The 13,751-nt window shown below is 50.5% G+C and overlaps 1 protein-coding gene across 2 annotated transcripts in view; it reads right to left on the reverse strand.

Annotated features, from left to right (window-relative positions):
• Nucleotides 1-13,751, reverse strand: part of Clip2 (CAP-Gly domain containing linker protein 2) — a 65,041-nt gene that overhangs the window by 39,961 nt on the left and 11,329 nt on the right. For both annotated transcript variants that reach the window (XM_031338149.1, XM_031338148.1), the window contains exon 2: nt 8,111-8,301. In XM_031338149.1, the coding sequence (XP_031194009.1) occupies nt 8,111-8,234 (124 nt within the window). In that variant the 5' untranslated portion in view covers nt 8,235-8,301. The remainder of the gene's footprint in view (nt 1-8,110; nt 8,302-13,751) is intronic.

Consider the following 13,751-nt stretch of genomic DNA (forward strand, 5'->3'; position numbering starts at 1 on the left):
ATGCATGTGCATGGCATGCACACACACACACACATACACACCATGATGCATGTGCATGGCATGCACACACACACACACATACACACACCATGATGCATGTGCATGGCATGCACACACACACACACACACACACACACACACACACACTCGGTGGTTAAGAGCACCTACTGCTCTTGCAGAGGAGCCAAGTTAGGTTCCAGTTCCCACCGTATGCGGCTCACAACTGCCTGTAACTCCAGCTCCGAAAGGTCCAGTACCCTCTTCTGGACTGCACTACTGTATACATCCACACACAGAACAGACACATAATTTAATACAAATATTTTAAAACATGATAATATTAATTTGGGGAGGGGAAAGGGAAGGTTCAAAGACAAGGTTTCTCTGGTTAGCCCTGGGTGTTACTCTGGAACTCAGCCCGCAGACCAGGCTGGCCCCAAATTCAGAAATCCGCCTGCCTCTGCCTCGAGAGTGCTGGGATCAGAGGTGTGCACCACCACCACACCCGGCTGCAATACTGTTAAAAAATCCAGCACGGTCCTCATCTCCCACATTCTAAGTTGGCTTTCCTCATTAGTGATCCCTCTCTTCTGGAGGGCTTTGATGCAATGGGAATATGGCCCTGTTGGTAAGAGCACATTCATGAAGGCCACTCCCAACACCCCAGAAACTTGATGTGATGCCACATGCCTCTTATCACAGCATTTTGGGTAGTAGAAGCAGGAGGGTCAGGAATGCAAGGTCATCTCTGGTTATATGTAATGAGTTCAAGGCTAGCCTGAGCTACATAAGACACCCCCACACACTTTTTTAAGATAAAAAGAAAAAGAAAAGAAAGCTGGGGAAATGGCTCAGTTGTTATGTATATGCGATTGTTCTATAAGACCTGGCTTTGGACCTAGAACCACCATAAACGCAAGGGGGGCACATGTCATGCTGGCCTCACAAGGGGAACCCTGGAGGATGGGTGTGAGACAACCCACATCGATGTGCTTGGGGTTTGACTGAGAGACCCTGCCTTAATGACTATGGAGGAAGAAGAAATGAAGAAGGATCCCCAAACCACCCCAGGCCAACACAGGCACACACATTCACACACTCACACACGTACAGATGCACCCCAATGTGCACATGTACGTAGGCCTTACCAGGACCTTCAGAGACAACTATCAACTCTGGGATGAACCTGATTTTGCCCTGACAGCCTTGGAGGGATGAAAAAGACCCTATGCTTGGTCCTTGGCCTTCTAGGAGATGCCCACTCCTCTAGATGTTCTCGTAGCACAGGATGCTGCTAAGTGGCATAGTGAGATTAGCTTCCAAGTCCAAACAAGAAACTCCTCACACAAAGTTAAGTGTTCTTTCCCTGCGGGCTTTCCCGGAGCTTTTAATATGTTAATGTGCACCTCAAACACACAAAAGGAGTTAGGAAGAAGGTGAGTCTATAGCGTTACTGAATTTGCAGTCTCTGCCAGTGAGAGATACTGAACCGATGATGGGGGTCAACCGGATGATGGGGGTCACCCTGCCACAGATCCTACAGTTTCTTCTTGGTGGTACCTAAGGAGGCCTGCAGGTCCACTTGTGCCAACTCTAACAACCCCTCACCCGGCAGCCCCACAAGCCCCTCGCTTGACATCCCTCCCCCTCCTCCAAGGCCACGGTGGTGCTGGGTTTTCTTAGTTTGTATAATCTACCTGCTGAGTTACTAACCTCCAGGAACTGACTGTACACCAACTCCCCTCTAGACAGACCTTCTGCCCTTAGGGAGGTCGATTTCCCCCCACCACACTCCCAGCAAGAAACACACATGCACACTCTGACGCCCTGAGTAGCTTTCTGTTCCAAGCCCTTTCTTTCCTCCCCCAGGGGCTCTCAAAGGCACAGGCCATGAAGGAAGGAATAACAGATCTCCCTGGAATGACATCCTCCTTCAATCAGCCTTCGGACAGCTCCCACCCCTATGGCGCCCAAGGAAAGCTGAGTCTGTCCCATACACAGGAAGAGCCCTCTGTAGTTTGAACACCCCCACCCTGTGGCACAGCCGCCAGCAAGGCTGCCTCTGTAGCCCGCTTCCTTGAAGGCATCCTCCATCCCAAAGGGCTCAGTATCCTTCCAGAGTCAAATGCTATTCATAATCTCCTCTGTTCCCCCACACACACTTGGAGCCTGCAAAGAGCTGGGGAACCCCAGTAGGGTTCAGGAGGGTGTGACAGGTTCTTACCCTGAAATGAACAGAGCCAGCTCCCCATGGAGAAATCTTCAGGCACCGGCCATAGAGCCCTGCAGGCAGGCAGGCAGGCGCTGGCCTTGGTCTCCGCCTCCCAGATCAATAGTGGACAGAACGTCAGGAGTGTTCGGAGGCAGCCCTGCCCCCTGCCACATAGCCCCAGAAAAGCTCATCTTGGCTTCCCCATCCCCATGCCATTAACAAGTTTTAGGATGTGGTTAGGGGAGGGAGTGGAGGAGCCTGCCTTAAAAGAATCCTCTTGACCTTGGCGGAATGAAAGTAGCAAGGGCAACAGGGAGGCCTGGTCCCCCCAATGCCTCGAGCGACATCTCTGACTAGGCACCAAAGTGATGGGCAGGGAGCAGAGGAGCTAGCCTAGACCTCAGTCCCAAGGAGAGTGAAGCAGAAGGATTGCTACAGGATCTAGGCCAGCCCAGATTACACAGGGAAACTATCTCAAAAGTAAGAGAGGAGGGTCAGCAAGATGGCTCAAGGATGACTCAAGAAGCATTTGTCAAGGGCTGGAGAGATGGCTCAGCAGTTAAGAGCACTGACTGCTCTTCCAGAGGTCCTGAGTTCAATTCCCAGCAACCACATGGTGGCTCACAACCATCTGTAATGGGATCTGATGGCCTCTTCTGGTGTGTCTGAAGACAGCTACAGTGTACTCATATATATTAAATAAATAAATCTTTTTTTTTTTTTTAAAGAGGCACTTGTCTCCAAGCTTGACAACCTGAGCTCAATCCCTGGGCCGTGCATGGTGGAGGGAGAGAACTCATTCTTACAAGCTGTCATCTGACCTCCACACACCTGCTGTGGCACATCTGCCCACACACATACACATATGAAGTAAATAATATAAAAATATATTTAAGAAAAGAAACATACATCTGAGGGACTCAGATATAGTTCATTGGCAGAGTGCTTGCCCAGAATTTCCCAGCAAAGGACTGGGGCATGGCTCGGTTATAGAACGAGCTATCACCCTGGCTTATTTGAATGAGGCAAGATAAATGCTCTGATACGGTGGGTTAGAGGCACAGCCAGGGAGAGCCCTTCAGAGCCAGTCTTAACAACAGAAATACGATGGCTGCCTATGGCCCATACTCCCTGCTTGATAACCCCAGATCCCAGCTGCCCAGCACATCTTCCAAGGGCCAGAAGGGACCTCTCAGGTATGGTATTAGAAGGAGACTCCAGAGACTGGGAAGATGGCTCAGTGGTAAAGTATTTGCCACACATGCATGAGGACCTGAGTTCGAATTCCAGGACCCATATAAAGCTGGACATGGTCATGTACCCTCAGCTCTTGGACAGTAACATGGGTGCATGAGACAGGAGAATCCCCTGGAGGTTTGTGGGCCAGCTAACCTGGTGTAAACAGGTAGATAGAAAATATCCAGTATCCCATGAGTCTTCTAGGCCAGCTAGGACTACACAAAAGAGAGAGACCTAAACAAGACAGAAGCTTCCCGAATACCTGCAGTCCTCTGACCTCTGCATTGTGTGGTGCACACCCGGTACATGAACACACACACACAAGATTAAAGGAGACTTCAGAGAAAGGCTGCTGTTCATAACCGAACAGGACCTCCCTTCCCTGTGTACCTGTGCAGGTAGGTACCTGACGTCGTGAGCCCTTTTCTCCTGTCCACAGCCCAGGATTGATGCTAACACTTACCTGGATCCTTCCAGAGCATCCAGGGGTGCTCCATCCTATCCACACTCCTCCACCTAGCTCCATACCTGCCTAACTTTCGAACCACCTCTCCTTGCATTCCAGGGAGACGCCCACCCCTGAAGTCTCCCCTGGGGCCCTGCTGCACCCTGGGTCATACTTCTGGGTACCAAGTCAGGCCTTCCCTGCTACACATGGCATCCATCCAGGCTGTTTCCCATGCCAGACCCTCTCTGCCCAAAGCTGACATCATGCCTTGGGAGGGAGCCACAGCCTAGCTTCCCAAGGCAGGCGCCAATTCGCAGATGGATCTCTCAAATCGTCCTGGGTGTTCCCCACAGAGTCTTCAGAGCTTTGTTTTATGGACTGATTGATATATTCGTTTTGGGGCAGGGGCTCTTATGTCCCAGGCACTAGCTTCAAGGATAACCTTTAACTTTTGACCCTTCCCCTATTTCCCAGAGGCCGAGATGACAGATAGGCATCACACAGAGTTTATGTAGTGCTGGGAATGGAACCCAAAGCTTCGTGCATGCTGGTACTCTACCAACCAAGCTACATTTCCAGACAATGTCTGTTTATTTTTGAGACAGGGTCTCCCATATTTAGTCCAGGCTAACCCTCCTGTTTCAGCCTGAGTGCTGGGATGACTTATGTGTCATTGTGCCTGGCACCTCCACTCTGGAGAGCAGATGACCAGTCCTATGGGTGAGTGAGAACGTGAAGGGCCAGCAGGAATGGGGACGATGTTCCCTAGAACTCCTATTTAACCTTATTCCCAAGTCTCTGGCACTGACACCCCAAAGGATGGTAGAGCCTTTGCCTAAAATCTCCTAGTGAGAGCCTTGGGTGTGGCTCCGTAGTAGAGCACCTGCCTAGAAATACATACACGCGCACGCACACGCATGCGCACACATGCACGCACATGCACACGAACACGCATGCGCACACTCCCATGAGGGGCTGAAGTTGGAGGGGCTGGAGTTGTGACTCAGTGTTGGAACACCACTCTGGCATGTGTGAAGCTCTGGATTAAATCCAAGACACTTGGAATAAAAGAAACTGGGTCCTCACTTGATGAGGGCCAATGAAGAAAGAACCCAGAAGGGACAATAGGCCTTTCTCCCTGAAGGTCATGTCCTGGCCTTGGGCCAGGCTGGCTGGTACACTTCCCCAGCCACTAGGATCCACGGAGCCACCCCTGCTGGGAGCCTACTAAGAGCCAGATCTTGTCTCTATGTACTTAAAATTCTTTTTAAAAATATTTCTTTATTGTATGTATATGGGTGTTTTATTGCATGTAAGTATGTGCACCACATATGTGCAGTGCCCGACCAGAAGAGGGCACTGGATCCTCTAGAACTGGAGTTACAGACGGTTGTGACCCACTGTGTAAGTGCTGGGAGCCATGCTTGGGTCCTCTGCAAGTGCAGCAAGAAGTGTTCTTAACCACTGAGCCATCTTTCCAGCTCCTGGAACTCTGTCTTGGTTGTATGTAGTATGTATGATGTTGGTTGTGTGCATGCCTGGGAGACAGGGGTTGGGTATATGTTGGGGTGTGTGTCATAGTTCTTGGAAGACGACTTGCAGGAATCATTTCTCTCTGCACCACGTGGGTCCAGGGACTGAGCTCAGTAGTCCAACAATGCAGTTTCACAACCCTCCTATTACTCAGCTCCTCCAAGGAACTGGCCTGACTCAGGATGGTGGCCCTGTGGCCTTCCTATGACAGGCAGTGAGCATGCACTGTTCGCCTGGATGACTGTACATTTCCTCTCTGGCCTAGTCCTCCCCTCGGCCCCATGGTCCATGCTCACAGTGGAGATAATATACCTTGGGGTCCTCTAGGCCACACTCTATACAGCTCCTCCTACATTGGAAAGACACCCGAATCCCTGCCCTTCACCCCCTACTTCTGACACCCCCGTACACATCAGCTCCCACTCTTTTCCACACAGATGTGTCTTTGTACGTAAACATATTTATGTCTATACATATACACGTGTGCATGCATGCAGAAGAAGCCAGAGGTCAGTACTGAGCGTCATAGTTTCATGTCTATTTCTGTGACAAGATGCCCTGACGAACGCAACTTAAGGGAGAAAGGGTTTATTTTTAGCTCACCATTCCGGGTCATAGGCTATCATGGTGGAGAAGTCAAGGCAGACACTTAAACAGCTGCTCACATCACGTGCACAGGCAAGAGCAGAGAAAAAGGAATGCTTGCCTGCTCAGTGACCAGCTGGCTTTCTCTACTTTCATACAGTTCACGGCCCCAAACCAGAGAACGGTGCTGTCCGCTTTCAGGCTGGGTCTTCCCAGGTCCATTAACAATAGAGACAGGATCACAGGCCAGCCCAACATAGACAGTCCCTCATGAGACTCTCCTACCATGTAGTTCTGGATTGTATCAAGTTGACAATTGAAACTAACCATCATATTGGGTGTCTTACTTTATTACTTTCTACCTCCTTCTTCGAGGCAGGGTGTCTGCCTGTCTGTCTGTCTGTCAGAACCTAGAACTGACCAATTCAGCTAGGCCGGCTGGCTGGCAAGCATGGGGTTCCTCTTGTTGCACTGCCATCCCCTGTGTTTTACATGGACACTTGGGGATCCAAACTTAGGCCCTCGCACTTGCACGGTAAGCACTTTACCAATCAAGAATCCTCCCAGCCCGAGCTTGATCAGTTGTTTTTCTCCTGCACAAGCCAAATTAAATCCTCCCCCGGGGCTTTTATATCACCATTCCTATCCCCTCCTGCAAAATGACTTCCTCTACAAGATCAGTCAGTGTGTCAGTCTGCCAGTTTGTCTGTCTGTCTGTCTCTCAGCTGCTTCTACTGGAATGCCTCCCATGAATAAGAAGGGAAACTGGGCTGTACTGGACCAGCAAGCCCGCTGGGAATCAGCTGCTGGCTCACCTCACATTGCAGCTTCCTGGCTGTTTCCCTTCTTTGCCTCACATTTTCTGCACCGCCTACCACCCTCACGCTCATCGCCACCCTCACTACCCCACCATCCCTACCACCATCACCATCATCATCCCCTACCCCACCCTCCCACCCCTCCAACCCAGCTTGTGCAGTCTGATCACTACCTGGTGTCTCCAAACCTCTGGGGACAACTGACTGAGATGGATGGAGTCCTATACTTCTTGGAGTGTAACCTAAGCAGGGACCATGAGGAGCTGTGCCTCTCTGAGTTACTCATCAAAGAGAAAAGGGAGAAACAATCAAGATTCCCACTGCAAAGACTACAGAAAGTCGAGTCTCCAGATGGGCATGGTGGCTCTTGCTTATAGCCCCAGCCCTATAGGATGAGCAGGCAGAACATGAGTTCAAGGCCAGCCTGAGCTACAAGACTAAGACCTTGTTTGAAAAACTAACCAAACTATCTCTAATTCTAGCACGCTCTCTACGATACTCAGTGTTAACCACCAATTTGACAGGATCTGGACTCTCCCGGGAGACGGGCCTCTGGGCATGCCTGTGGAATTATCATAATTCATTTATGGGATATTGAAAGACTCATTTTAATGGTGCATAGGACATTCCCTGAGGAGGGAAACCTGGATGGTATGGAATAGAGACAGCTGAACAGGAGCATGCATGCACCTCTCTGTTTCTCTGTGAGACGTGACCAACGGTTTCAAATTCCTTGTTACTTAGACTTTCCCCACAGTGATGGAGTTCTTGAACTGTGAACCAAAACCCAACCCTTCTCCCTCAAGTTGCTTCTGACAGGGTATTTTATCACAGTGACAGCAAAGAAACTAAGAAACCCCCTTGTGGTTCATAATTGCCCTGTTGGAGTTGAGGATTTGGCTCCGTTGATAGAGCATTTGCCTGTCAAGCACAAAACGCTGGATTCCATTCCCAGCACCGCATAAACTGGGCATGGTGGTACATCTGCACCCTTAGCACCTTAGGGGCAGAGGCAAGAGAATCAGTGAATGTCTAAGGCTAGCCTGGGCTATGTAAGAAGTTTCTGAGTACCGAAACACCAATACCTCTGAGTTAGCCACACCACTCTGTTAGTAACCCCAATAAATTCACTGGTTCATCATGACAGACTCTGGTGGAATCTTTATTTTTGCCCTGAAGCTGGTATCCTATCTGAGTGGGATACATGTTTGGTTTTGTCCCCCCTAGGAAAAGTCCCCATGCTGAGGCCCCCATTCCTCTCTTGCCCTCACATACCTTCTTTGGAGCCGCTGGCTGATGCCACCATAGAAGATGAAGCAGACCCGATGGATGGCCTGCCCACAGGACTGGAGTGCTTCCCCCCTCGCCCAGGGGGCTTCAGGCCACTGGGCTTCTGCATGCCGGTGCCACTAGAAGGGCAGTCAAAGGCAGACGACGGTCACATCCTCTCTGCCATCCTCAGTCACCTGTGGGCAGAACACAAGAGGGATGGAGTCACGATGTTCTCATTAGGGCCTGGGAACTTGGCCGGTCCCAGTGGTCCAGAAACCGACAGAACCCCATTAGAGGATGCCGGTATTTCCTTTCTGTTCTGCTTAAGATAGGGTATCATGTAGCCTAGGCTGGCCTCATGATATAGAAGAGAAAGACACTGAACTCCTGCCTTCATCTTCTGAGGGTGGGGTTTACAGATATAAGCCAGCATGCCTGATCTACTTGAATCTAGGGATGGAACTCAGGGCTCCCTGTGCTGCACAGACACTCTGCTCTCTGTATGTGGTTTTTCTGACACACAGTCTCACTATATATCCCGGGCTGGCCCTTCCAACCCTATCCCAGCCTCCTGAGTGTGATGGTTACAAGCTCCACTAGACTGTAATATTTACAGACAGACAGAGCTGAGATGTTTGCTTTGGGACTGCTTGGGTGTGGCTGCAAGATGCTTCATGAACCAGGGGCAGCTAGCTGCTGAGCTACGCCACCAAAGAAGGCAGGTCAGAGTTCAGGCTGGCCTCCATTAATCCCACTTGCTTGTTTAGCCTGTGCCTATCTGAAGGGGACCACCACACTCACCAGAAAGGATCTAAAAGAAAAAAAAAAAGCTGTCAGTTCACTCCTGTAATCCCAGCACTCAGGAAATCTAGAAATCCATATAACATTCGCTTGGCAGAAACTCTTGGTTATCTCAGAATGTCTCTTCAGTCATATGTTCAGCAGGCAGTGGATGTTTTAGTTGGTGGCGTGTTTTTGTGAAGGTTTAACCTAGGGGTCTTGTGCATGCTGCTCAAGTGCTCCACCGCTGAGCCATGCCCCCAGCCCCTCCCTGGGGGATTCTAGGCAGGGGCTCTACCACTGAGCCACGCCCCCAGCCCCTCCCTGGGAGATTCTAGGCAGGGGCTCTACCACTGAGCCATGCCCCCCAGCCCCTCACTGGAGGATTCTAGGCAGGGGCTCTACCACTGAGCCATGCTCCCAGACCCCCACTGGGGGATTCTAGGCAGGGGCTCTACCACTGAGCCAAGTCCCCAGGCCCCCACTGGGAGATTCTAGGGAAATGTTTCACTGCTAAGCAACACCCCCCACCCTCTTTTCATTTTTTTTATCTTGAGAGAGCCTAAGTTGCTCAGGTTGGCCTGGAGTTTATCATCCTCCTGCCTCAGCCTCTGAGTAACTGGATCACACGGCTACATCGGCAGAAGGAGCTACTTGAAGTTTTTCTCCTCCAGCTGCACCGCACCCAGAGGACTCTTGGCCCAACAAGTATCGTTCCAGGTGGCCTCTTGGGACCCATGGCCCCGGAAATCTACAGTGAGGCTAGGAGAGCCTGCTGCCCTTCTGTCTTCATTCTGTCTCCCCAGAGCCTCAGGCAACCTCAAATCAGGCCTTGTTGTCTCCTCTGAGAACCCATTTATCAGTGTTGGACCCTGATCCCGTGACTGGAGACTCTGTGTGAGGGCATGCCTACATCCATGCATAGAAGACGAAGGCCTTCCAGGCCACAGGTCCCTGCAACAATCTTCTCACAAAAGGCTTCCTCAGTCTCCCTCTGTTAGTAAAGCAAGGACCACCCACATTCTAGAAGCAGGTGCACCCCAACCTGTCTTCAGCAACTTGGGGCCAGGAGCTACATCATCACCAGTGGCCAAAGGCGGCACATTTCCACTGTTGCCACAAGCCGCATATTCTCCCTATGCACATGCGTTATATTCCTGTATAAAGCCAGTGCCTTCCCTGCCTGCTCTTTGCTCCTCCACCCTTGTTCCAAGGCAGCCTTTGTCTCTCCCCACTAAAAAAATCTCTCAGGTAAGTCATCACATGGTGTGACTCTGTAGCATCCATTGGCCCTCTGATTGCTGCAAAAACCCTAACACCTACCATTCTTGGTGATCCCAAGAAACCTACTGTGTGAGGAACCTGCCTGTCCACCATGCTGTACTACTACGCACAGTACTGAACCTACTGTATGCCATACACCTTGCACAGATGTGACCTGGCTATGCCCAAGTCCGCTGTGGAAGCAGCAGGCATCGTACCAGTAGAGCAGTCACAGATCAGAAAAATTCAGAGACAGCTGAGTGTTAGGGTGACATCTCTCATCACAGGACATAGGACGCTGAGGCAGGAGGATGGAGCTTGAGACTAGCCTCCATTACACGAGGGCCTGTCTTAGCAAAAGAAAAGAGGGCTGGAGAAACTGGAGAAACGGCTCAGTCAGTGCAGTACCTGCCACAGAGCATGAGAAGGGAAAATCAGTCCCCAGAGCTCTTGGTTGAAAGTCAGGCATGAGGACTGTGGCAGTTTAAATAAGAATGATCTCCCTAACTCGTCTATCTGAAGGCTTAGTAGCCAGGGAGTGGCTCCATTTGAGAAGGACTAGAAGGATGAGGAGGTGTGGCCCTGTTGGAGGAAGTGTGTCACTGAGGTGAAGTGGAAACCTAAGGATTCTCTGGAAAGTCAGTTATGTCGGATGGTGTTTTACTGGGGCAAACGCGTGAAGGAGTGTTTTCGTCAAGTGGACACGGGTGAAAAGTTAAGGCAAACTCATGCAGGGGTGTGTGGCTGAAGCAGACGCAGAAGCAAAGGTGTTCTACTAAAGCGAACACGTGAAAGGACATGTGATGAGAGATTCTTTGCTAATGCCACACCTGGATTGGTCTACCTTACGTTGCGTAGTTGGAGCTCCATTTGTTGGGAAGCCAAAGAGAGAAATGCACCAAAAAACTTCTGGTGGAGCCGGGTGGTGGTGGCGCACGCCTTTAATCCCAGCACTTGGGAGGCAGAGGCAGGAGGATTTCTGAGTTCGAGGCCAGCCTGGTCTACAGAGTGAGTTCCAGGACAGCCAGGGCTACACAGAGAAACCCTGTCTCAAACAAAACAAAACAAAACAAAAACAAAAACAAAAACTTCTGGTGGTGCGCTGCAGTTTCTCGCTGCTCCCAAGGACTTGGGCTGAGTGATGTCACCTGAGACAGACACACTTGCTAAGGCAAAGACACACACTGAGACAAGACTCGTAGAAGACACGTGACGTTTAGAGGGAGTGCCCGACAGACAGTAAAGGAGGCTTATTGGCTTGCTTATCAAGTTTGCTCTGCAAGGCTTGTGAGTCTCACATCTTCCCTGATCTTCGCTTTGCTGGGAGAGGCACAGCAGAGAACTTTTCCTGGCATCCCTCCCTCATCCTTCCTGCTGGCTTGTACCAAGGCTGAGGCCTGGCTGTCTCTGCTCGGTAGTACTACCGCTGCTAGTCCACGTTTGCTAACCTGACTCTAGCGAACTGGACTGCTGATGTATCCGTAGAGTATCTGTGAATGGATCAAACTGCCGGGCTGACCTGTGAACTGAACTGGTGATTTCCATACAACACAGATGGGAGTGGCTCCAAAGAACCTTTCTAAACAGGTCCATTTTCCCGGTAGTCTTTCTTTTCCACTACCTCTGCTGGACTAAAAGAGAGGTTAAAGCATTTAAGGACCATCATTAAAAATAAGGTTTAAAAAAATTAAACTTGCCAGGCAGTGGTGGCCCACGCCTTTAATCCCAGCACGTGGGAGGCAGAGGCAGGCGGATTTCTGAGTTCAAGGCCAGCCTGGTCTACAGAGTGAGTTCCAGGACAGCCAGGGCTACACAGAGAAACCCTGTCTCTAAACCCACCCCCCAAAAATTAAACTTATACTGGAGGATGGGCTTTGAGGTTTCAAAAGCCATTACAGATACACTCACTCTCTCCCCCCCACTCCTGCCATGCCTACCACCATAATGATAATGGACTAAACCTCTGAAACTGTAACCCAGCCTCCAGTTAAATGTTTTCTCTTATAGGAGTCAGGGTGTCTCTTCGCAGCAATACAATAGTGACCAAGACAATGATACATGCATTTAAGCCCAGTGCCAGGAAAATGGAGACAGGTGGATTCCATGGAGCTCCCTGGTCAACCAACATAGTCTCCTTGGCGATCCTCAGGGCAGTGGAAAACCACGCACACATGGGTGCATACATGTGCATTGGGACTACACACGCACACATACACATGTGCATGTGCACACAGACGCGGGCATGTGCACATACACACAATGTGAACAGAAGAAAAAAAGTGAAGGATGGAGGGAGAGGATTAGTAAAAAAGGAAGAGAAAGGACAAAGGGAGGAAAGAGGGAGGGAAGAGAGAGAAGAAAAGGAAGGAACAGAGGGCTGGTGAGATGGTTCAGAAGGTAACGGAGCTTGCTGCCAAGCCTGAGGACCTGAGTTCAATCCCCAGGCCCCACATGGTAAGAGAGACCAACCCCCAGCAAACAGTCTTCCACATGTGCACACGGCACACATATGCCCACTCACAAAGATAATGAGCAAAACAGTTTTTAGAAAGAACACATACTTATAGAACCAGGAGATGAAAAGATAAAATTAATTTCCCAGATTCCATCGGAGTCATGATGTTGCAGCCATGACTGAGCTAGCCCCAGGGCTGGCTCTTCCTTACCTCCTAGTCTGGTGGCCCAGCCCTAAAACAACATTTCCAAGACCCTGACCTCTGGGGACAGCGCCTGCCTGCTTCAACTAACAAAGGAAAGCATGGAGCAGGCAGAAAGGAACCAAGCCAGCATTCAGCCAGTCCCTGCTACCCCAGCCAGGGGACTGGAGGGGACCGGAAAAGGGAGGGGGAGGGGAAGACGGTAGCAGGAAGAGGGGAGGGGGCAAAGGACTGAGCTGGCCCTCTGTGACTCAGCTGGGCTCTGGGACTGAGAACTGGTTGGGGGTGGGGTGGGGGAGGACTTGGGAAAGCTGTGACATGGCAATACGCTGGCCTCTGGCCACACAGTGCAGCTGATGGCCGAGGCCATGAAGTGAGAGCCTGAGGTCTGAACTCAGTCTCACTCCAAGAGGCCTTACTGGGATACAGGTAGCAGCCACCATCAGCCACCATCAGCACGCAGTGATACCAGCACAAAAGAGGTGGAAGAAGAAAGATTTCATGTTCCAGGTGGGCAAAATGGTCTAGCAAGTACAGACAAACCTGACAGCCTGGGTTGGATCCCCAGGGATCACGTGGTAGGACAGAACTGATTCCTACACACACTAAAATGTAATAAAGTGAAAGTAAAATAATAACCCAAGCTCAGAGTATAGCTGGGCTGGGAGAGGCCTTGCTTAGTATGCACGAAGGCCCTGGGTTCAATCCCTTGCACTCCTAAACCAGGTTGTGCACACCTGTGATATCAAAATAGGGAGATGGAGCAGGAGGACCAGAAGTTCAGGGTTATCCTCAGCTAAATATCTGAGGTCAGCCTGGGCTATAAAAACAATTTTAATCCCAGTGCTCTAGAGGCAGGGAAGGGCAGCCTCTGAGTTTGAGGCTAGCCTGGATTAGTTCAGGACAGCCAGAGCTACAAAAAAAAATTCTGTCTCCAAAGGGGG

This window comes from Mastomys coucha, unplaced genomic scaffold (assembly GCF_008632895.1).
Source record: "Mastomys coucha isolate ucsf_1 unplaced genomic scaffold, UCSF_Mcou_1 pScaffold22, whole genome shotgun sequence".
NCBI classification, from domain to species: domain Eukaryota; kingdom Metazoa; phylum Chordata; class Mammalia; order Rodentia; family Muridae; genus Mastomys; species Mastomys coucha.